General features: G+C 51.7%; 1 protein-coding gene across 1 annotated transcript; it reads left to right on the plus strand.

Annotated features, from left to right (window-relative positions):
• The first annotated feature begins 5,932 nt into the window (after window positions 1-5,932).
• Insyn1 (inhibitory synaptic factor 1) lies at window positions 5,933-22,555 on the plus strand. Its single transcript, XM_040729790.1, has 3 exons — window positions 5,933-6,996; window positions 7,408-8,130; window positions 16,910-22,555. The coding sequence occupies exons 2-3, from the start codon at window positions 7,975-7,977 to the stop codon at window positions 17,627-17,629; spliced, it is 876 nt and encodes a 291-aa protein (XP_040585724.1). The 5' UTR covers window positions 5,933-6,996; window positions 7,408-7,974; the 3' UTR covers window positions 17,630-22,555.
• The last annotated feature ends 1,089 nt before the right edge of the window (window positions 22,556-23,644 follow it).

The following is a 23,644-nucleotide window of genomic DNA, read 5'->3' on the forward strand; positions in this document are numbered from 1 at the left end:
CAGACACGGGCTGGAAGTAGCTGCAAGTCATCACTATGGAAATGTCCAGTGGAAAAGATAGCCTTGTTGAGGGATTGAAAATACAGTCAAAGTCCTGGCTTTGTGGCACACACCTTTAATCCCAACACTTGGGAAGCAGAGGCAGGGGATCTCTGTGAGCTGGAGGCCAGCCTGTCTATGTAGAGAGTTCCAGGACAACAAGGGCTATATAGGAAAACCATGTCTCAAAACAAGCAAATGAAAGGCAGTTAAGGGCTTCAGAGGCATGGATGAGTGGCATGAGAAGAGGACTCAGTAAGAATCCAAAGACCACCGACCTTTGGGCACTGGAGAAATAGGATGCATGCAGCAGTAGAGAGGGAGGATGGAAATCAGGAAGGCAGACCTGTGCCTCTTCCACAGAAGACAGGGTTCAGGGAGCAAGCAGAGGCCCCAGGCTCAGGAATCACACACCATTACCTTGGACAAAGGAAGGAAAGAACAAGATTCTGTTGGGTGAGGTTGATTCCAATTCTGCAGTGCTGAAATGGGCCGGGGGGGGGGGTCAGGAGTGAGTGGGGGATGTAGAGCCAGGGCAGTGGGGTGGGAACTCTTGAGAAGTTTGTTGAGATTATGAAGGGCAGAAAAATGGCGGGCATGTCCTGGGATGTGCATTTCCCAAGAGGAGCCTCATTGTTGTCTGGCCAAAGAGGGCCAGATGGGGTTCTGTCAGTCTGAAGTGGCTTTTTCTAAAGACTTAGAGGTGCCCCTCGCTATATTTTTGTGTCTGTTGAGGTTTGTTTTACCAAGCATGTGTTCGATCTTTGAGAAGGTTCTGTGAGGTGCTGGAAAGAAAGTATATTCTTTTGTGTTTGGGTGGAATGTTCTATAGATGTCTGTTAAGTCCATTTGAGTCAGAACCTCTGTTAGTTCCCTTATTTCTCGGTTAAGCTTCCATCTGGCAGATTTGTCCAGTGGTGACAGTGTGGTGTTGAAGTCTCCCACTATTAGTGTGTGGGGCTTGATTTGTGATTTAAGCTTTAGTAATGTTTCTTTTACAAATGCAGGAGCCCTTGTGTTTGGAGCATAGATGTTCAGAATTGAGATTTCCTCTTGATGGATTTTTCCTGTGATGAATATGAAATGTCCTTCTTTATCTTTTTTTATTGATTTTAGTTTGAAGTCTATTTTGTTAGATATTAGGATAGCTACACCACACCAGCTTGCTTTTTAGGTTCATTTGATTGAAAAAAGTTTTTCCCAACCCTTTACTCTGAGGTAATGTCTGTGAGTTTGAGGTATGTTTCTTGTATGCAGCAGAAGGATGGATTCTGTTTTTGTATCCAATCTGTTAGCCTGTGTCTTTTTATAGGTGAATTAAGATCATTTATATTAATGGATATTAATGACCAGTGACTGCTAGTTCCTGTTATTTTTGTTTTTGTTGGTGGTGATGGCATTGTGTGCTTGATTTCCTTCTTTGGGGTTTGCTACTGTAAGCTCATCTATTTCCTGTGTTCTTGTGGATGTAGGTGATTTTCTTGGGTTGGCATTTTCCTTCTAGTACTTTCTGTAGGGCTGGGTTTATGGATAAATATTGTTTAAATTTGGTTTTATCATGGGCTATCTTGTTTTCCGCATCAGATGTGTCCCTCTCTAAACCCTTTATTGGGAGACATTTCCCAGGAGGTTGGGTGTGATCCTTTCATTCCAACCATTGTTTTCAGAAAACTTTCAGAAAATACAACTAATATTTGCTGAATGCCTGCTAAGTGCTATGCTGAGTACTATACATGGATTGTTTTACTTAGTTCTCCAGTCAACTACCACCAAACTATTGACAAGGAGGGAAACTGGGGCTTGGGAACTATGATTTTTGGTCACATGGTTAATGGACATGTGAACATATGGACTGCCATCCACCTCTTTAGAGACAGGGTGTCTCACTGGCCTGGCAATCACCAATTACCCTACGCTGGCTGCCCAGTGGGCCTATCTCCACTACCCCAGCACTGGGATTGCAAACATGAGCCACTATGCCTGGCTTTCAGGTCCTCACACTCACAAGAGTGTTAAGTATGGTGAGCAATCTCCTCATCCCCACTTTTCCCATTTTATAGACAAAGAAACTCAAACAACCCAGATCACACAGCTAGCAAATGCAATACCTAGACCCAAGCCCAAGGTGGCCTGATTCAGTAATTTCCCAAGCCCTCATGCTCCTCTCCTTGGCCATAGGCAGCTGCTGGTAGCCTTTTGACCTCAGGAACTTCGGGCAATCAACTATGAGGAATTAATAATAGGAGAAGTTTTGTAGGAGGGTAAGATATTACAGCTTGCAGGAATGAAAGAAGAGGGACAGGAGCCAAGGTCATGAGGGCCATAGCTGGGACTTGATGCTACCAACATCCTCTCTAAAACCCTCTTGTGTTCTGCTTGGCTTCCTACATTGGGTGGGAAAGATGCCCATAGTATCTATCAGGCATCTAAAAAAGAAGAAACATTCTTCTTCCCATCATTAACACATACATCCCAAGAAGGAGTCTGGCTGGTACTATGCCCACACCTTGGACCAATCACTGTGGCTGGAGGATGGGGGTCTACGGCTGGTGCCATCTGAGTCACAGGTCTACCTGATGGCAGTAGAGCAGGGATGGATGAAAGGAATTGGCATTTTAACTGACAACCCACCACGAATATGTGACAATAGAGAGACATTTCCCAAAGGGAATGTCAGAAGTGAGAGGATGGAAATCAGGGAAGAGAGGTAAGAGTCACTAGCTGTCACCATCCATTTCACGGGTCCATGTCAGAGACAGGGAGGACATACACAGACATCACCACGTGGAGTTCGCAGCCTCCAAGAGAAATACATTTACAGGCATGAAGACGCTAATAAGAGCTGATAACATGTACCATCTATGAGCACCTACAGGGGCCAGGCACTATCCTGGAAAGTGGGCACTGTGGTCATCCCACTTTTTTACTGAGTGGAAGAAACAATAATTTAAAAAAAGGAGCAACAGTCTCCCCTGCCGCTCTGTCCCTATAGCCAATTCAGAAAAATATAAAAATGTTTATGGTCCCTTATCCCCACTTACAGAGGTTAAATGACTTGTTCAAGGTCACACAAATAAACGTCCTGGGAAGTATTTGGTTAAGGGCAAAACAATGCTTCCTGCATTCTAAAGGATTAGGGAAGAGTACTTGGGATGGAGGAGGTAGTGGGCAGAGCAGAGCTGAGCCTGGAGGATGGAACAGCTGGCCGCACATAGGGCAGTGAGAGTAGTAACCCCCAAACTCGGGGAGGCAAGTCTAAACACCCCCACACCTGTCTGATCCCTCCATTCTATGGCTGACCTCTCAAGATTTCCAATCAGAAGCACCTCTAAATTTGCTCTTCTCCAGTCTACCCCAGGGGGCCCAACCATCCTTCACAGGATTGGTACACTGCCTCCACCCCCACCCCGCATCCTCTATCTTGCTGCCCCCCTGGATAGTCCAGCTATGGACAGGTCCTAAGCACAGTTTGAGCCACACAGAAGACAAAAGAAATGTCACCTCCCCTTTCCTAAGCACGGAATGTCCTAAAGGGCCCCAAGATCAGTTAGTAAGTATTAATCTGAAACCTCACAGGCTACCAACACTCCCAGTTCAAGTGAATCACCCCTACTGTGGCTGATAGCAGATAGTTCCAGGCCTAAGGTGACACACTCATTTACTGTTTTAGACTTAGTCCATGCTTGGTGCTGGCTGTCCCCCAGCATCATAGCTTCTGCAGAAGCAAGGCTGGGACTGTGTGTGTCTTCCACGCAATGTACCTTAATGCCACAGACCTATGGACTCTAGATAAAATGGTACATGTGCTACTATATGCATTTTATCACAAATTTAAGCCAAGTTATTGGTGGGATCTCTGGAGTCACCTCCCCAGATGAACCAGACCCCAAGCCCAGACAGCTAGGTAGCATCAAAAGACAGCAGAGGAGGAACTCCCTGGTGGTTCTAGAAGATTCTGGGAACATAACCTCTGAACAATTGATACCTACACCACCATTACTGTCCTAAATCCTGGACCCCTTAAGCCACCTAAAAATTCCAGCCAGCTCCAAGTCCCCAGCCCTCCCTGCCTCTGTAGTTCAGGCGCTTGACTTCCTGTCTACCCAGCTTTTGAAATGTCTTCCTCACCAGCCATTCAGTCTTAAATCCCAACAATTCAGCTCTAGTCATTCCCTACTCACCCACCTACACACAGAGCAAATTGTCCCTGCCTGTCACCAGTCACCTCCTGAGTGTGAAGGCCAGTGAGCACTTTCCCTCTCTCATGAGCAGCCTCTGACACCACTGTGTTGAGCCTTAGCACGCTGGGCCCACAACTCCACTCCCTGGACTCTGTTCCTACCTCCCTGACTACTACTTCCCCTACCTCACTCCTGGACTCTTCCAAGCTGCCAGCCTGGTGCTGATGCTGCTAATGTTACTTCTGCACAGCTAACGTGCTTAATAACTCATCTCCTCTAAGGATAAGCCAAAATAACCACCACAAGCCTGCCACTGTCAAGCCCTAGCCCTTCTATGAATAGAGATCTATTTTCCTTCTCTGCCAATCCTAAACATCTGTTTTTCACCCCAGATCACTCAAATACACACAAGCATTTACTCAGCCTCACCTGTAAATTGGGAGTACAGGACGCCCTGCTACTTCCCCAGGTTCGGAGCCTAAAGAAATCACTAAGTGATTTTACCAAGCAGAGCTCCTTCCCCCACACCTCTGCTGCTACTCTGACTGGCCTCCCACAGCTTAAGCACAGCAAGAACCTCCTAATTGGGCAGCTGGCTGTGGCCTCCTCAAACCCACCATTGACTGCCAGGAGTGCCACCGCCCAGGAAAGTACCTGGCCCCGTGCACACACAGGTCCCCTCTGCCACAGGATCAATTCCAAGCTTCTTACCATGGTCTCCTGTCTTCCTGATTCAGTCTTCCTCGGTCAGACTTCATACAGTCCTCCAATGGTATCAACTTGCCCTCCCCTACTTCTACTCCTGAGCCCTCTTCCCACCCACCTTCCCTCTTGGGATGCTGATCTCCCCTCCCCCAGGCCACCCACCAGGGCTCCTACTTCCTTGTTAAGATTCAGCTCAAGGACTGTTTTCCTGGGAAGACCCTTTATGGGTGGGGGGCGAGTGCCTGGCCTGCACTTCCTCCTTGACACCCATAATTCCAGCCAGCTCCAAGTACCATTTAGCTTCTAGAACTTGCCTGTGTTCTGCATGCACCACCCTTCGGTTTGCTCAAGAATGTCCTCGTGGTTGTGGGTTACTTTTCTTCCTCGACAGAACTAGCTAGAATCAAGGCCTACTGGAGGCCCTGGAAGAAAAAACAAAACAAAACAAAAACAACGAAACAAAACAAACAAAAACTGTTGAGAACTTAGATGATGAACAAGGGGAACCGAACCATCTGAAACACCCAAGTACTCACCAACCCCTCCCTCTCAACCAGAGCATAGCACACACAATAGGTGTTCGGTAAAGGTTGGTTGGATTCTATTTACTGAACTGACACACAAGATTTGGGGCAGTTTGAGGTATGATGGCAGAGGAGGGAAACAGCTAGAAAGGGAAGCCCCGGGAGCACCGCAGTAGGGGAAGGAGAGCCAAGTGGTTGTGTGAAAGGGAGGTGAGGGAACTTGGAATCAAGTCCCGGCCTCTGTGCGCCCGGATCAGCGGCAGGCGGCCGGGCTAGCCATTCTCCAGCTCCGCCAGCGCCCAGTCCTTCCGGCTCCCTAGGGTGGCGAGACCCCCTGGCTCGCGCGCTCTGCTCCGGGCGCTGGGAGGCGTGTGTGTCGCTTTAAAAGCTCCCTCCCGGCGCGCGGGGCCGGCCCCTTCCCTGCCAGCGCCGAGGCGAACGGAGCCGCGCGAGCCCAGCGGCCTTTGAGGGAGCCAGCGCCCGCCCGGGCGGCCAGTCCGGCGGGGCGCGGCGGCGCTCGGGGGAAGCCGGCCAGGCCCGCGGAGCCGGGCGGGCAGCGCAAGGCAGGGCGAGAGCGAAGCAGCCTGGGAGAGAGGCCCGAGCCGCCCCGGTGCCTTCTTGCCCCATCGGAAGCCACCTGGCGCCGGGGCCGCGAGGCGTGGAGCCGTGAGCGAGCGCGCAGGAGGCGGTGGAGCCTAGCGGAGGCTGCGCGCCCCGTGTGCCCAGCCGGGCCCGCCGCGCCTCCTCCATCGCCTCCCTGGCGCCTCGGTGGCCCACTCTGCTCTCCTTTGCTTCTTCTGCTCAGCCCTGCCGTGGCGAGGCCCCCAGACCTCGTGCGCTCGTCTCTGCTGTACTGGAAACTGGGTCCCCCAGGCCACCGCCGCCGCCCCTCCCCCGGGACTCGAAGGAATCCGGACTTTCCCCCACCGTGGATCGAGCCGATTGCCGAGCTAGGCTAAGCGGAATTTGCGGCCGCTCCGGACGCCGCCCGAGCCCGAGCGCGGACATTCTGGGTCCCGCTGGGTCCCGGCTGAGTGCACTCCGGACGCCTGACAGTGCCAGCTCGGGAAGGGCAAGGCAAGCCAGGGGCAGGACAGACTCCGGAGGGGCCCATACCCGCCGAACTGGACTGGACAGAGAGAATCGCGAACCCTGCGGAGCCCGGGGAATGCCGGGCGTGGGCTGAGGGGATCCCGGTGCCCTCCCCAGCCCTCCGACTTTGGCTCAACCGCCCGGACCGGACCGTCCTCGCCTCGGCCCGAGTCACCTGTGGCCTCGGGGTCCCAGAGCCCTCCCGACCCTCGCGACCCGGAGCCTGGCAAACGTGGTGGGAGATTTTTCCTTCCCCCTTCCCGGGAACGCGGAGGCCCCGCCCCCTCCCACCGCCCAGATGTCTCCGGTCACCGCTCGGAGGACCTTCCTGAGGCCAGGAGCCGAAGGGTCCAGAGAGAGAAGCCCGCCCTAGGGGAGCCTTGGGGGCCCCCCAACCTCGTCTTGGGGCTCGGCCCCCGACGCTGCTTGGAGGAAAGGCCGGTGCCCCCACCTCTGTGAGTAGGGGAGTCCAGCTTTGGAGGGAAGGCGGGGCTGGGGAAAGAAAGGTCCGCTGGGGAAGAGGGCACCCTGTGGGCATTGGAAAAAGGATGGAAGACTGGAGAGGCCATGTACTCAAACCAGTCTGCCCAAGCTTGGTTGGTGACTTGGGGATGGGGGGGAGCACGACCACAGCTAGAGTGCCCCAGAGGAGGCTGAGGACTTATGCCCCTAAACCAGGGGCTCCTCCACTCTCCCTATAGAAGAGGGGTGTGCTGAAAACCATCTGCCTCCACCCCCCCTCCCCACAAAAATAAATAAATAAATCTCCAGCGAGGAAGGAGGGTGCAGGCAGGGAGAAGAGGGAGGCAGCAGCAGGCTGGTGCAGCAGCCTGGGAGGGCTGACGCCAGGCTCGCTCTTTCTGCAGGAGACTGCCCTCCTCCAATCCAGGTCCCTCTCCAGCGCTGTTCACATCTGGAGTACCCTCCACATCTGGAAGACCCTGACCACCGTCCCTCTGCAGGTTCGGCTGCATCTAGAGACCTCTGCCTTTGTAACCGCCTCGGAGTTTCGAGGGGATTGCTGCCTTCCCCCATCCCAAGGCATCTCTTACCCTTAGTCCTTGCAGAATCATCCCCCTGCCTCCACACCCAGATTCAGGCAAAGATCAGCTCTGTACACCACAGGCACTTCAAGTCCTGGAAGCTGTTCTTGGGCCCTGAGGCCCCTCCCCTTGCCCTCCTGTGTCCTCACCTTGACCCCCCCCACCCAGTCAGACTCTGTCTCCCTCTGGGTGCTCCACCCCCCCACCCAGAGACAGAGTAGGTCGAGTGGCAGGCTGCAGGGGCTGGGTGAGGGCCGCCCAAGGCCAGGGTAGGCTGGGGGGCCGTTAAAATGTGGAGCTCTGCCCGGCCGAGGGGGGCTCCGTGGAGGCAGGCAAAGCGTGTGCCCCGCTGGGGCGAGTATGGGCAGGCTTGCAGCCACGTGGTGAAGGATGAACATTCGGGGTGCCCCGGACCTCGGGCAGCCCAGTGACGACCCCAACAGTGGTGGAGAGAGAGAGCGGATTCGACAGCGCATGAAGATGGTCATCGGGCAACTTGAAGGCATCCTGAGGGAACTCAAAGAAGTGGCTAAGGAGCTGAGGGAGGTGAGTGAGAGACGAGCAAGGGCCACACAGACCCCAAGCCCTGCCTGACTGGGCTCAGCATCAAACACTTATGCGTGTTTGAGTGTGCACATGGCCGGTTCCACAGAGGACCACCCTCCCCGGTCTCCTTTCCTCAAGTCTGTTTTGCTAAAAAGAATCACTATCCCGGAGCTGGTGGGGCCTTGGTGTGCTGGTGGCTGCTTGAGCAGGTGCCAGTGGGACCAGCTCTATAGTTAGCACTCAGGGTGCCCCCTGAGGACTAAATCTGCCCCAGTCCATTCTTCATGGGACACTTCCTTCTGAAATCCAAGATGCCCCTTGACCCCACTATTTACCTCTCAGATTCTGACCAAGGACTTCGGGAGACTGTGAATGGCTCTACTTAGTCAATCCCCACATCTTGAGGCCCAGCTCAAAAAGTATTACTTCAGGGATCATACAGATCCTCCAAACCCTTCATTTCCAAAAGGGGAGAGGGGTTAAAACCAGTTGTGGCCTCCCTGTCCTAAATGTGGCTGGGAGCTGTTGTGGGGATCAGAGGTCCTTCTGTGCACTAAGGAGGAGACAGGTCTTTTTATGGATATGCGTCCCCCTCTCACAGGGCATGCTTCTGGGTGGTTTTTGCAAAGACCAAAAAGTCACCGAGAAACCCTCTCTGTCTTTCTAATCAGAGCCCAGTTTAATTACTGCTTCCCACATTGCTGGAGTAATGAGGTACACATGTCTTCCACCCTACCCCCTGGGCTGTGTTCAAGTCCAAAATGCATGACCAGCGTTCTGAGCCGCTGGCCTGAATTTGTCCACTGGGTACCATTTCACCAGCCAGGTGGGCTTTAGGCAACTTTCAACTCCTTGTTGGCCCCTGCAGAGATGGGGAGAGAATGGATCATTCTGAGTTATGAATTCAAGCTCCCCTACCAGCTGTGTATGGGGGAGGGGGCTGTAGGAGAGTGAGGAGATGGGGCAGGCTGTGAGCAATGTGGCTTTCCAACATGGCCTGAATTCAAAGCAGGGAGAGGGCCTGTTTGAAGGGAGCTGTGAGTTGGAGGGTGACAGAGATGTCAGGCTTGTTAGGGTAATGCAGCGCCTGAGGTCTGCTTCATGAAACCTGCCGGGAGATCCTGTCTCCAGAGGTGGGAACAACTGATGCTTCAGGCAGGCAGAGGTGGTGGTGTGCCTGCCCACATCCCTGGCTGCTGCGATCTGGACTCCATAATACAATTCAAAAGCCGAAGGCCATAGGTCCCTGAACAACCCTTTCTCTGACCTCGCAAATCCTAAGGATTAGGGTATCCTCTCCTACCCTGTTTTATTCTGGATGCTCTGGTTTTATCAGGGCCATGGGAACTGTCCAAAGTTTCAATCTCAGGCAAGGACATGGGACCCCAACCAGAGCTGGTATTGTCTATATAATCCTTGGAGTCAGCCTTGGTACAACTCCCAGTGTTGTACCACTTCTCCCTCAGCATACTCATCCTGAACTTGAAGGGATCTCACAGGTAGTCCAGGCAAGCTCTGTCCACTTACTATAGAAGAAACTGAGGTTCAGAGAGGAATAGGGGCTGGCCCAAGGCTACACAACCCACCTGTGACAGAATTGAGCCTAGAATTCAAGATTTCCAATGCCAGTTTGAAGCTTCAGCAGGTTGGCTAATGTATAACCTCGGCATTTTGACAGGAGCTCCCAAGAGATTTGTGATGTGGTGCCCAAGTGCTAGGGTTAATTTGTGGAGCTTTTAAATGTCCCCTCCTTCCCTTTCATGCTCACTGACTCCCATGCCCCTTACTCCAGAGCTCCAAGTGATAGTCTGTGCACATCAGAGGTCTGAACCAGGATAGAGTGATGAGTCCCCTCCCCCACATCTGTAGGCCATGTGTCTCCACCCAAGACTTTGGCAGGTTGCTATGGAAACCAGCGTCTACCCCGTATGCCACTGCCTGTCCGCTGCCAATGGTACCCAGCTGGGTGGGGGGTTGAGCCTCAGAGCTCCCTAGTCCCCCAGAGAGGGGAAGTATGCATAGGGTAATGGGCAGAGAGGAAAGGAGACTCAAGCAGAAGAGCTATCATAACCAACTTCCTGTGGGCTGGGGTTTGTTGGGGACAGGAGTGCCTACAGGTCTCAGGTCCTGGTTTCAGACTTGTGATGTAGTTCTAGATCCTGCAGGAGGACATAAAGCTGATCTGTCTGGCTCCGTTCAGGCCCTCTGTGGTGTTTCTCTATCAGGGCTATGGGTGGGCCCATGGTTAAGTGAACAAGACCCTGTCCCCTCATTATACCCTACTTCCTGGGCAGTACCTACTCATCTCCACCAGCTCAAACCAAATACTTGAGTATGGAGACGAGAGTTACATGCAGGGTTGGCAGGGGTACTGCATGGGAACCTTGTTGAAAGAACCAAGCAGCAAAGAGCAGGTTCTGCCATTCTCCTCTGTCCTCCCTTCCCCATCCTGCTGTCTGTACCTCCTCTTCCCTGCCTGACACCTCTGACCCCCAGAAGACAGCCCCAAACACACACACACACACACACACACACACACACACACACACACACACACCCCTACCTGAGCACAATGCCTGAAACTAGCCAAAAGATGAAAGCCACCAAAGCCTTCTTCCTGAGCCTCTGTTTGTCCCTCTCTGAATGGGGCTACTGATGACTTGTCCCTCCCAGTGACGCTGCAAGGTTGTTGTGGGCTTAGCATGAAGGAGGAGGGCCAATACCTACTCACACTTCCAGAGGATGTGGCGTTCCCTCTCCCCATCCTTCTAGCCCCCAGCACTTTGAAAGCTGAAATTGACCTGCCCAGGGATGTGACATGACAGACATTAATTATCCCTCATTTCTCCCAGGTTCCTTAGTACTCCAGGACGCTAGGCTGATCCCAGAAGACTCCCTAAACTCCCCAGATTCCCTGGATCTCAGTCAGAGACATAGGCCATCCCAAGGGACAAGGAGCACATGCCAGGCAGCCAGACATTCCTGGTTCAGTTCTTAGTACAGCTGCCTCCCGAACTGTGTGAACTTAGGGAAGTTCTTCTCTGTGCTTCTGTTGGTCCATCTGTAAGAAGAAGATAGCAGCTCATTCTATGCTCTCTCATATATGCAAACATATCCTTTTTGTTTTGTTTTTGCTTTGCAGTGTTAGATATCACACCTAGGCCCTAATACATAGGAGGCAAATGTTCTCCCATAGAGCTAGGACTGGGCCACCCACGAGGTGTTGTTACTGACCAAGTCTAGCACTTCCCTGCACAGCCTTGTTTTCTAGAGTCACATGAGCTTTTTAGCCAAAAGCAGGGAGGTCAGGGCCAGGTCCTGGCTGCCTGGTAGGAACCTCTAATAGGTTATCACATGAAGAAAGTAGTCCCATCCCCTACCCAGTGAGGAAAAGAGAGAGACAGTGACGGGGATGGAGGTACTACAGGGCTTCTGTAAAGTGGTTTTTGAGCAGAGATGCATAGAAATAAGAAGGGACAAGGTCAGCAGACATCTAGGGGGAAAAGTATTGAAGGTGGTGGCAGCTGTGACACCAGGCTCTTGAGGAGGGAGTGTGCCCAATCATCAGGAAGCCAGTGGAAAGTGAGGCAGAGAGGGCCAAGGGTCTGGGGGTGGGGCAAGGGAGGGTATCACATGGAGCCTGTGCATCAGAGAATGGAACTCAAGTTTGCTGTCAGTGAGAAGCCCACACACTTTTAATATATCTTGGTTATGTTCCTGGGTGAGACTCTGCCTTCCTGCTGTTCCCCCTGCTGCCCACAAAACTCAGCTCCACAGGCATGGTGAGGGGTCCTCATCCGTGGCCCATCAGATTTTGAGTTCATCTTGAACTGGTACTTGTTTCTTCCTGGCCCATGGGGGTTCAAAAGTGATCCTTTACTGATCACCTGTACCCCCACATCATCAGTGAGTCTAGAGTAGGATCTAACTTAAGGGTGCTGTCACCTCTGTGTCCCAAGAACCTCAGGAGAGTGGGGTAGGCACAGGCTCTCCTCGGCCTGAGGTGGCAGTGGAGGGTTCCACCACCTGGTTTACATAGGAAGCAGGCTCTGTGGCAGCCTGTTTGCCAGCTGTCCGTCGGCCAGGTGCCATGTGTAAAGGTGGCAGGGAGAGCCACAGACCTTGCTAGTTAGAAATAAATAAACGTGGCTTACCAGAAAGCAGCTGGAGCAGGAAAAAACCGGGAACCACAGGGCTGCACCAAAGTGGGTCATCTCAGTACCAGCAGCTTAGTACAACTTGGGTGGATTTTTTTCTTATTATTTTTTTCATGCCTTCCTTTCCTCCCTTTTTCCTTTGCCTTCTCCTCCTCCGGACAGATTCACAGAGGCTCCCTAGCCAATTAGGCCAAATTGCAGGATGAGAGCCATGAATCATGGTCAGCTCACTCCCCATCTCCCCAATGCCACAGCCCCCCCCAGGAAGATAATAAACAATGTAATCACAGAATTAAAAAATAATCAGTGGTCATAAATAATGCAGGATCCCCAGTTATGTAACCAGCTGCCCAGGGAGCTGGGAAAGAGGGAAGGAGGGGGGACACTAGGTCTGGGATTCTGGATCCCTCGGCACTGGCTGTTGGGCCCCAGGGGATGTGCACCCACAAATGCACACGCACATAATAATAGGCACAGTGCACGTATTATACACGCACACAAGCATGCATGCATGCATGCATTCATCTGAGAGGGACATCAGCCAAGTCTACTGGTGGTCCAGGTCTGTAGCAAAGAGACCTCACCGCCTTCTTTCAGGAAGTCTCCAGCTGTGTTTGTAGAGTGGGCCAGTATCTGGGGCACAATGGTGGGGGAAACAGATCCAACTTTGCCCTCTCTTAGGCCTACTGTCTAGTAGGGAGGTAGACATCAACCACATCACAACACACATGCATAAAAGTATAGCTGTGACCAATATCGCCCTCAGCTGGGGACCAGCAGGATTCTTCCAGGAAGTGAGGGATGAATGGTGGGAGGGAGGGCATGCCAGGTGAGCCCAGTGGCAGCTGGAGCTCCAGCACTGTAAAATGTGCAGAGATGAGGGGGAGGCCATTTGCTGGAGGGGAGAGGGGGTGGTGTTTGCAAGGCTCAGGAGTTTGGGAAACAGGGAAGGGTTGGAAGCAGAGGGGTGATGTGGTCCTGATGCTGATCAGGAAATCTATTGTAGAGAATGGAGAAGGCACTGGCAGGAAGTTACTGTTGGTGGGTAACACTGAGATCAAGACAGGCTGGGGACACCCTTGGGACAGGGCTATGTTCTATCTCAGCCCTGCCCTCCCTCCCAAGCCCTCACTCTTGGCCCCTCTGGGACAGAGTAGTCTTGTTTCTAAGACGCCAGACCCAGGAGTCATGACTCCACTTCTGGCTTTAACTCAGCTCTTTCCAGGTGCTGGGCCTCAGTTTCCCTGTCAGTAAACACAATAGCACTGGTAGATTCAGCAGTGTCTGTCTAGTCCCCCCAGCTTAGAGATTTTTCTGGTTCTTTCTCCTTTCTCCCCCTCTTTCCTTCTGTGTATATAATTATTTCTCTGCACTCCAAGACAATCCCAAATTACATGTAGGCAAAATGATTATTAAATCTCGGAGAGAAATCACAGATTCCAAGACAGCCAGAGCAGAGAGGCAGGTAGCATGGACCTGTTCCACACTATCTCTCCACGTTGACCTGTGAAACTAGACACCAGGGAAGGGTTAGCAGGTTGATGAGCTGATCATGGCCCTACACAGAAGCTGGGTACTGTGGGCATGTGGCTTCCCTTTCACACCTTCACTTCTGTCACTTATCAAGTCCTTGGGAAACCAGATCTGCTTGTAAGCCTCGCAGCCATGGGCCTCAATGGACCTCTCAGCCTAGTGCTACTCTGAATGGACACACCCACACTTCAGGCAAAAATGGGCAATACTGGCCCACAGGCCGTGGAAGGCACACCTACCGTGCTTCAGCATTCTGAACAGGCATTGAAAGCTGCCCATCACCGTGGCATGTCTTAGGTGAAAACCTGACTCCCAGCTGCTCTTGGGTCTGGGTGTGAGCTCATGCTCACTGGTGCGAGGTAGATGTTGCTGTTCTACACTGTTCTGCATGCATTCCCAGGGGCATTGGGTTAGGTCTTTGCAGCAGCTCTCAGGCAGAGAGAATTCTATTGGAATTCTCTGATGAAGAAACAGAGGCTGAAAGCTGAGTAACTTGATTAAGGCTGCACAGCTCGTAGGTAGTGAAGTCAGGGTTGGAGTCCAGCATTGGCTGCAGAGCCCAGGTACTGACAGGTTTGGTTGTTCTGACACTGTAGTTTAAAGTATGGCGATATCTTGTCCATCTTCATCTCCCTGAGCAAGGAGAGGGGTGTAAGAGTCAGAGACCACAACTCAGAACTGGATTATCACCTGCCTTCAATTTCACCTCCAAGAGGGGGCAGATGTGAGACCTAAAGACCACCTCCTTCTCTCCCTTCCACCGTATCTGTGCAGAACCAAAAGAGGATGTTAACGAAGGAAAGGGATCCAATGAGAACAGCTGGCCATCCAGGGGTTCCTCAGTGAAAGGACCATGTCTGGGTTCCCAGACTTCTAGACTCCTATTGGGCAGACCTGGGCTATCCCTGCTATCTATCCCTCAGGCCTGGGGCCTGACAGTACTTGTTCCTGCTGAGCTCCAAGAAGCTGGGCTTCTCTGCTCAGCCTGGCTTCAGCTGAGTCTGTTGGATCTCAGCCAAGCCATTCAACGCCAGCTTCCTCCGGCACCCCCGGCCTCAGGCTGTAGCAGCTGGTGAAAGTCACCGATCAGGGAGTCCCATCTGAGCATGCGACTGCCTTAATGGCAGAGCTGCTCCTGAGGCTGCCCCAGCACCCAGGCCACCAGGCCAGTGCCTTTGAAAATAAGAGGCATAGGCTGGGAGCATTATGATCTCGAGGATGTACAGTGGAAAACCTGGCACATAGTAGGTGATCCAAGGCATGAAATGTTGTCACATTGATCCCAGGGCCCCTCCCACCATCCTTGATGCTCCCTGCTAAGCTCTGCCAATGCCTTTGGCCAGGCACTTGGTGGTAAATGATTTTGAGTTCCAGCAAGCTTAGGTGACTTGGCCCAAAGTCTGTCCCCAAGGTTTGTTTCAGGCCACAGCAGAGAAGTTCTATCCCTGGCTTAGGGTGTCCACCACCTAAACACTTTCCCATACTGACTCTTACAGACCCAGATGCCTAGAATCTCCCTCAGAAGTAAGCTGGCTCACCCACTTAGAGATTGAGAAACAGACCTTAAGGGGAATAGGGACAGTCACTTGCAGCTACAGCCCGTCTCCCGCTGACCCAGATGCTGCAGGCAGTGTCTTTCTGCTTTACTTCGGGGCACTTGCCACCCACCCCTCACCCTGCATGGAACAGCGTTTCATGGTAGCAGTTCCCAGTGATGAGTATTGGGTTAGGGCTTGCCTAGTTAACTTATTAACTGACCACCCTGAGCCCAGGCAGATAATGCCAGCCAGATGCTAGGAGCTGGATACAGTTCCTGATGTCTTTGTCCCTGAGTCTCTGTGGCCCGGGCACTTGTTCCCTCCACTGGTTTTTATTGTTTATGTTTGAGTCTTGGCCCGACTCTGCTCTCTTCACCCTCATGCTCTATCCTCTCTCTAGGCCTTTACCTAACATGCCTCCTGCTCTCGCTGTGTTCTACCCTGATATATGTGCTGACAACAGCACAAACAGGTGTATATCTGCAGGCAGGGCTGCCTGCCCAGAGGCCAGGCAGACAGAGCAGGGTGCAGTGACCTCCACAGATGAACTGCCCCATGAGTGGCTTTAACAATCATCCCTGGGCCAGGGTGGATGGTCTCTTTATTGCTTCCCAAAGAATGCTGGCTTTATTCCTTTTCCCAACAAGCTGAGATTGATCTCCATTCATCAGTGGACAGGGAAGGCAAGGAAGGAGGAGGTTCCAGAGCATGAGGGTAGAAGGGGAGGGTGACTCAGCCAGTGCCACACACCTGTTGTTCCAGTCCCCGGGGTTGGAAAGAGATCCCTGAGTGAGTCCCTAACTGATGGATCCAGGATACTTTGTAAGACTGGACAGGGTCTTCTTTATGACTATCCTGCCATTTCTCTCCACTGACTTCAAGTCCAGATACTACAGCCAGCAGCTGGGAGGTCTCCAGGCTTGCTGGAGTCCCTCAATCCCTTCTATCCGACCCCCGCTCGATCAGTATTTGCTTAAGCCCTGTTCACTACCCTGTCCTCACTCTAAATAGCAGCTGTATTTGAGAGAGAAGGATGTGTGACTGGACAGGGTGCCTGGTGAAAAGCAGTACCCCTCCCTCCAGTGGACAGCACAGGCCGTCCATCCTTGTCCAACTTGGCTTGTGTATGTTTGAGACTGAGTCTCTCACTGGCCCGGAACTTGCCAAGTAGGCTTAGCTGGCTGGCCAGCAAGCCCCAGAGATCCTTCTGTCTCCACTTCCCTGGGGCTAGGATTATAAGCATAACCATGCCCAGCTTTTTTTTTTTAAAGATGGGTTCTAGGAATCAAATCCAAGTCCTCATGCTTGTAAGGCAAACTCTTGACCACCTGGGCTATCTTCTCAGTCCCAGTTTGGGCTCCTAACAGTGCAAACAAACCTGTGACTTCAGTTCAGTCACCACCTTTCAGTCACCTGCCAGGAGGTCTCCAGGGCAGGACAGACAGACAGACAGACAGACAGACAGACACACACACACACACACACACACACACACACACACACACACACACACACACAGCTCCTCTCACCTCCTCTCCCTTCCCTGGCCAGGTGGTGAGTCAGATCGACAAGCTAACCTCTGACTTTGACTTTGAACTGGAGCCAGACGACTGGACCACGGCCACTGTGAGCAGCACCTCCAGCAGTGACAAGGCGGGTGTGGGCGGCCCCTTTGACCTGGGCCACCTGGACTTCATGACAGCTGATATCCTCTCAGACAGCTGGGAGTTCTGTTCCTTCCTGGACGTCTCTACACCATCAGACTCTGTGGATGGCCCTGAGGCACCACGGCCGGGCACAGGCCCTGACTACCAGCTCATGAATGGTGGTATGCCCATCCCCAACGGGCCACGAGTGGAGACACCAGACTCTTCCAGTGAAGAGGCCTTCAGCGCTGGCCCTGCAAAGGGTCAGGTACCCCAGCGGACCCCGGGGACGAGGGAGAGGGTACGGTTCAGTGACAAAGTGCTCTACCACGCCCTGTGCTGTGATGATGAAGAAGGGGACGGTGAGGAGGAAGTAGAGGAGGAAGCAGGCCTGGCCCCGGAGCTGCCCCATGTGGAGCCACACACAGGCCCCCTCAAGCCCTCCCCAGCCCCCTACAAGACCAGGCGCTCTCCACTGACCACCCGACGCTTGGGCCCCACGTTGGCCCCAGAACAGACCCGGAGGGTCACAAGGAACAGCAGCACTCAGACAGTGTCAGACAAGAGCACGCAGACAGTGCTGCCCTATACGGCCACCAGACAGAAAGCCAAGGGCAAGAACTAGGGGCTGGGGAGGGGGGATGCATAGAGCTATAAATATATATATATATATATTTAAACAAACACAGTCATAATAAAATTCATAAATACTAAGGATCCGGGCCCACAGGCCCCAAAGCCTTCAAGAAAGCTCATCCTAACACAATCAGATGCTCAGAGTTTACTATCCTCTTCATATGGCAGGGTTCCTGAAAGGAACTAAACCCTACCTTGCCCACGATAAGTCCCCAGCACCATAGAGGTCTGTGGCTATTGGCCTGGGCAGTGTCCTAGAGGGAACTCAGCAGCTGGAGGCAAGCTAAGGGAAGAGTATCCCAGGGCTCACCTGAAAGACTAAGAACTTAGAACCCAGGGTTGGCATCACTGTGGTTAGGCGCTGTCCTCCTGGGCAGAGCTGCATGGACAGACAGCCCCACCTCACCGCACCCTGCATTTCAGGGTTTCCCCAACACTGAGAAGGACACTGTGCCCCGGAGCAGGCCACACTACCAGGAGGCTGGCAGCTACAGAGCCTGTAGGACCAGGCTGGTCAGTCCCGAGAACCCAACCCACTCTGATTCTTTCAGCTCCCATTCTTAGCTCCAGAGGTCAGAATTCTCAGATCTTGTCCCTGAGCAGATCCAAGGTGTGTGAGTAGTGATAACAACCACCACAGTGCTGGGTACCCAGACACAGATGTACCTGACCATCCACACTAGGCAGACGGGGCTCCGGTGTCTCCTACTTCACACCCAAACCCTCAGCTCACCTTACTAAGTCCTGAATAGCAGTAGCAGATCTTTGTCTCCCAACAAGAGCATTCAAATGTCCTGAGGGTGATAATGCTAGTCACTGGTCACATTTATTGAGTAGGCCACTCTGCTGAATGCACCATATAACATTATCTTATTGCCCCACTTTTCAGATGAGAAGACTGAGGTTCAGAGACAGGAAGTAATTGGCCCAAGGTCACAGAGCCTCAGCTTTCCTGTCCCCAAGAACAAGTAGTTTACAGGCTGTGCCTGGCCCTGTTAGACAGCAGCTGTATCACCTTGGGAGAATCCATTTGCCTCCTTGAACCTTTCTGCTTCCCCTGTAAAATGGATCTGTTAGTCTTCGCCACCTCAGTAGCAGTCACAGGAATCCAGCAAGTGGTGAGTGTACACGAGATAATTGGATGCACCACATGCCTAGTGTGGTCAGTGTGGGCCAGCCCACATCTCCAGTGACTTCCAGGGCAGAGGGGCTGGGTGGAAGCCATTTCCAAGGTCAGAAGCCATCCTGAGCCAGAAGCATCATGTAGGTTTGACCCTACAAACAGCTTGAGACCAGAAGATGGCCACAGTGTGACTCATTACCTTGCCTGGAGCAGAGGGGTAAGGTCTGAGAACTGCTGAGAGCTGAGAGTGTCAGTCCTGAGGCCTTGCTGGAGCACATTCCTATTAATGCAGAACCACAGCCCACCAGGAGGGGCCTTGGGATCTGCTAGCCCCTGCTGCCCCTGCTCAGAGAGGTGCTGTGTAATCCCAGAGTGGGGACTAGCAGGCTAGTCTAGAAGGAATACAAGGACATGACTGGGGAATCTAGCAGACCTACAGTACCATAGGACGAGAGCTGTCCCAAGTGTGGTGAGGTCAGAGCCCTACAAAGCCAGTGTGGTGCAGCCACCAGCATAGAAGTCCAGTATGGCCAGCTGGGGCTAGCTCAGGCCAGTGGGCCAGCATGGTCTTGTTCTCCCCGAGCTGTTCCTCCCATTCTCCCTCTGAGACTGGTTTTTCCCTCAACAGCGGTGAGATTGTTTTTCTTATCCTTTCAACCATTATGGAGATGAAACCTAGAAAGCAATTCTCATTTCACAGGGGGATGAAACTGAGACCCAGGGCTAGGGTCTCTGAGAGCCCTGAGTGAGGGCTTTTTTTCCCCCTTCTTAAATCCCTCCTCTGACCCAGGTTCATATGACTGGTAGGTCACAGATAACCTCAACCACTTATGCCCAGGTGGGGTGTAGAATGAGTGTGTCCTGGTTTTGAAGCAGATACAGGTCCACCATGGTGAAGACCCAGAAAGCTCTTAGCCTACTCACCAGATCCGGAACTCACTAACAGTGGGATAGGATTGCCAGGACATCTTAAGACTGGAAACACAGACCATGTCCACCCAGGGAGAAAAGGCATCCTAACCATCAGAGCAGACGCTCCCACCCTTAGAGCACACAAAGCCATCCTGGGCCCCTCCTCCACCAGGTCAGCTATCCTCCTACTCCTCCCTGCCTCCAGGCCTCTGCTGGTGTCTGACTTTTCTCCTGGGGAGCAGATCTGCTTCTGGGAAGTTAAGAGTTCACCTCCACCTGATGAGTGCACTTTCTTGTGCTGTAGGTGCTCTGGAGGAAGTAGGAGGGACCCAAGCCAGCACTTGTAACAGAGAGGAGGCTGAGCATAATAAATAGCTCCATTTAATGAGCACATACTATGCACTGGAATTGTGTAAGCATGTGCCTTATCACATTCATTTCTTACAGAAATTACAAGATATGTCGTTTTAACTTGTGCCTGTTTTCCATATGGGGAAACTGAGGTTCAGAGAAGTTAAGTCACTTACTAAAGGACATACAATATGAGTTAGGGAAAAAGTATTCAACACCAAACTCAGCTTCTTAGCACTCAAATATGTGCTAGCATAAGTATAGACATTAGGTGACCCAAGAACCAGGCAAGCCTTGAATGGTAAGAAATGTGTTGGAAGGAGGAAGCCGGTGAACCTTCTGTTTGAGGAGAACTTGGATACTGTCAACCTGTATATCAGAGGCCCTGTCTCAGCCTGAAACTGAATGGATCATAGATTTGATAAATATTTGTCAAATATATTAATGAGCCCCCTGGCAGCAGGGACATCCACTGTGCATTCATTCATTCAGCCAACACTGAAGACCTCCAGTATGTCAGATCTCACATTGCTTCACGTGCATGCATGCACAGACATATACATGCATACACTCCCACGTGCACATACACAGGCTCTCTCTCCTCTGTGAGAGTCTGGTTTAGGATGTCTAGAAGCTGGACAGGAGAGAAGAATGAAGTTTCAGCCTTGACAAGTCAGAGGTGTTTACTGAGTCCATCCTTGCCAGGATGCCTAGGGGGAAAATATCAGAAGCCAGGGGGCCAGTTTGGTGAGGAAGCCACTCAGAAACATGCCTCAGGGCTGGAGGCTCCTGGGCTGACACCGCTTTGGTAGGATAGGCACACTGCAGTGTCCTTGAGTGCCCGAGAATAAGGAAGATCCTTGTCCCTGTTTTCTAGATGTGGGGACAAGGGGTCAACTATGTAGTTGGCAAGAGGTGGTTTGATGAAGCCAGGGCAGAAGGCAGGGCACACCATTCAAAGACAAGAACAGAGCCAGGCCCTGTTAGCAGGGGAAGGGGTTGGAGTGGGAATTAAAGAAGCAGCGGACCCTGCCCTCCACACCCCCTCTTGAGTCCCCTTTCTCTGTCCCCACTTCTCCCACCTCCACCTGTCACCCGTTTCTCCTTCCAAAACGGAGACTTGTGAAAGAAAGCCAGCATTTATTGACAACCTGGTGCGTGCCAGGCACCAGGCCATGTCTTTTAACCAACACTGAACAACAGATTCAGCTGGGCCCTGTACAGAACAGGTTGTTCAATACTTATTTATTGAGCAAATGGCTTAACCACCACCGTCATTTTACAGGTCAGGCAGGGAAGCCAATGAACAAAGGAGGGCTTTTCAGAGTTACAAAGCAGGAATTTGTGTTACTACAGTTTGTGAAACCTATGGGAACAAGTGTTCATGACCCTTCCTTTGGAATGGGGTTTCCATATGTACCTAGAAAGGAGAACAAAGGTCATTTGAGGAAGCTGGAACTTTAAAACAAAGATGGCTGGAGTGACCATGTGCTAGGTAATAGAGTAAGGTTTTATTAAAGCAGAGAGTAGATGTTGGAGCAAAAATGGGGCAAGATGGAAAAGCTGGGGGCACTCTCTGTTAGGAACTTCAGACCCCACTAGCTCTCACCAATCCACTCGATCCTCTTGACCAGGGAGGGAGGCAGAACACTGCATCGTCTGAGATGAGAGCCTATCTTTAAGACAAGTCAATAATGTGCCATCCAGCAGACTATCATGAAGGGATCTCTTCAATGCATAAATGAAAATGGCACAGCACCTTGGTGATGTGGTAAACTAAAGCCCTTGGAAACCACTGCATCCCATCATTCTGTCCCCCACAGGCCAGCTAGGCAGTGTGCTGAGGCTGTGTCCTTCGGTACTCATGAGTCAACTGGGATTTTCATGTGACCTGACTCTGCCCACCTGCCTGCCCTGCACCCCAACCGCCATTAGCATTTACCTCTCCTCTTTCAGTGGTCCCCAGCAAACAAACCGAGGTGATGGAGGGGTCTTGGCTAACCTCAGGCCAACATTGCTTAAGGCCTGGGCCCCAAGCTGATCAGATCTGACTTCCTGCCATGAACACTTAAACTCACACACCTGCCTGAGGCTCTGCTGTCATTCCTGTTTCTGCTGGGACATGCAAGGGTCAGGAACTCTGTGAAACAGGCTCACCATGTGACAGGGACTCACTATCAGGCCTTCCTGCTGCCATCTTAGAAGTGCCATGGAAATCCAGTCTCAAGGGCTGCCCCATCTGTCTGCTCCACAGAAGGCAGGGTAGAGTAGGCTTGCTCCAACCCATGGAAGATTTTGGAAAGAGGTCTGGGGTCCTGATGCCTTTTGGTTCTTTTTCTTTTCATTTTTTAAATGTTTTTACTAGCATATGTTAATTATACATAATGGTGGGTTTCATTATGACATTTTATACATATATAATGTATTTTGATTAATATATATCATGTATTAATACCTCATCACCCTCTCTTGGCCCCTCCTCCTGCTGATTCCCCTTACTCATCTCAACTAATCCTCCTTCTACTCTCATGCCTTTTTCTTTCTTTTGTGTGTGTGTGTGTGTGTGTGTGTGAGAGAGAGAGAGAGAGAGAGAGAGAGAGAGAGAGAGAGAGAGAGAGAGAGAGAGAGAGAGAGAGAGAGAGACTCGGTTTAATTAGGTCTATTTACAGGAGCATGGGAAATTTACCAATGGCTACATCACTGAAAAAAAGATGTTTCTTCCTCACCAACCGTTAGCTGATTTTAGATCCTAAGGAAAGGTTGGGGCTCCATGAACCCCGCTGAAAGCCCCAACTTTTGTGGGGTTTTCTATATTCATCCTAGTTGGGAATGCCCCTGTGAGAATGGAGAAATTTCCCAGGCAAATGGTGGTCTCAAAGACTGAGCCCAGCCGGGCGTTGGTGGCGCACGCCTTTAATCCCAGCACTCGGGAGGCAGAGGCAGGTGGATCTCTGTGAGTTCGAGACCAGCCTGGACTACCAAGCGAGTTCCAGGACAGCCTCCAAAGCCACAGAGAAACCCTGTCTCGAAAAACCAAAAAAAAAAAAAAAAAAAAAAAAAAAAAAGACTGAGCCCACTGTGGAGAAGATTCTTTTCAGTACACCTGAAAAAAACACCTAAGGGAGAGAGGGTTTACTTTGGTTTGTGGTTTCAGAGGATTCAGTCCGTAGTTTCCACCTGAGGCAGGCAGACAGACAGGGAGAGTGTCATGGAGCAGGGCTGCTTATCTCATGGCAGCTCAGCTGGGGAGCAGAGAGAAACAGGAAGGGACCACATACAAGATACGCCCTTCAAAAGCAAAACACACACACACACACACACAGACTACTGCCTTCAATCAGGCCCCACTTCCAAGTTTCCAGCAGCCTCCAGTAATGTTGTCAGATAATTTGACTAATACTGATTTAGTCAGAGTCCTCATGCTTCAGTCACTTCTCAATGATTGGATCCATCAGGTGTGGGCCAAGCCTTCTACACCCTTCTACATAGGAGCCTTTTTAGTACATTTGCTGTGGAAGTAAGCACAACACATGAGTCTTTTGAGGGGACACATTGTATCCGAACTGTAATAAGCTAATAAGTGACCCAGGAGCTTAGGAAGAGTTACCAGACCCTGGT

The sequence above is a fragment of the Mesocricetus auratus genome, unplaced genomic scaffold (assembly GCF_017639785.1).
Source record: "Mesocricetus auratus isolate SY011 unplaced genomic scaffold, BCM_Maur_2.0 Super-Scaffold_100022, whole genome shotgun sequence".
Taxonomy (NCBI): domain Eukaryota; kingdom Metazoa; phylum Chordata; class Mammalia; order Rodentia; family Cricetidae; genus Mesocricetus; species Mesocricetus auratus.

What these genes read in the sequence shown, in the direction of transcription:
- Insyn1 (XM_040729790.1), top strand. Translation starts at nt 7,975, where the DNA reads ATGAACATTCGGGGTGCCCCGGACCTCGGGCAGCCCAGTGACGACCCC. An exon ending in TGGCTAAGGAGCTGAGGGAG is followed by an intron (nt 8,131 to 16,909) that starts GTGAGTGAGAGA and finishes TTCCCTGGCCAG; the next exon opens with GTGGTGAGTCAGATCGACAA.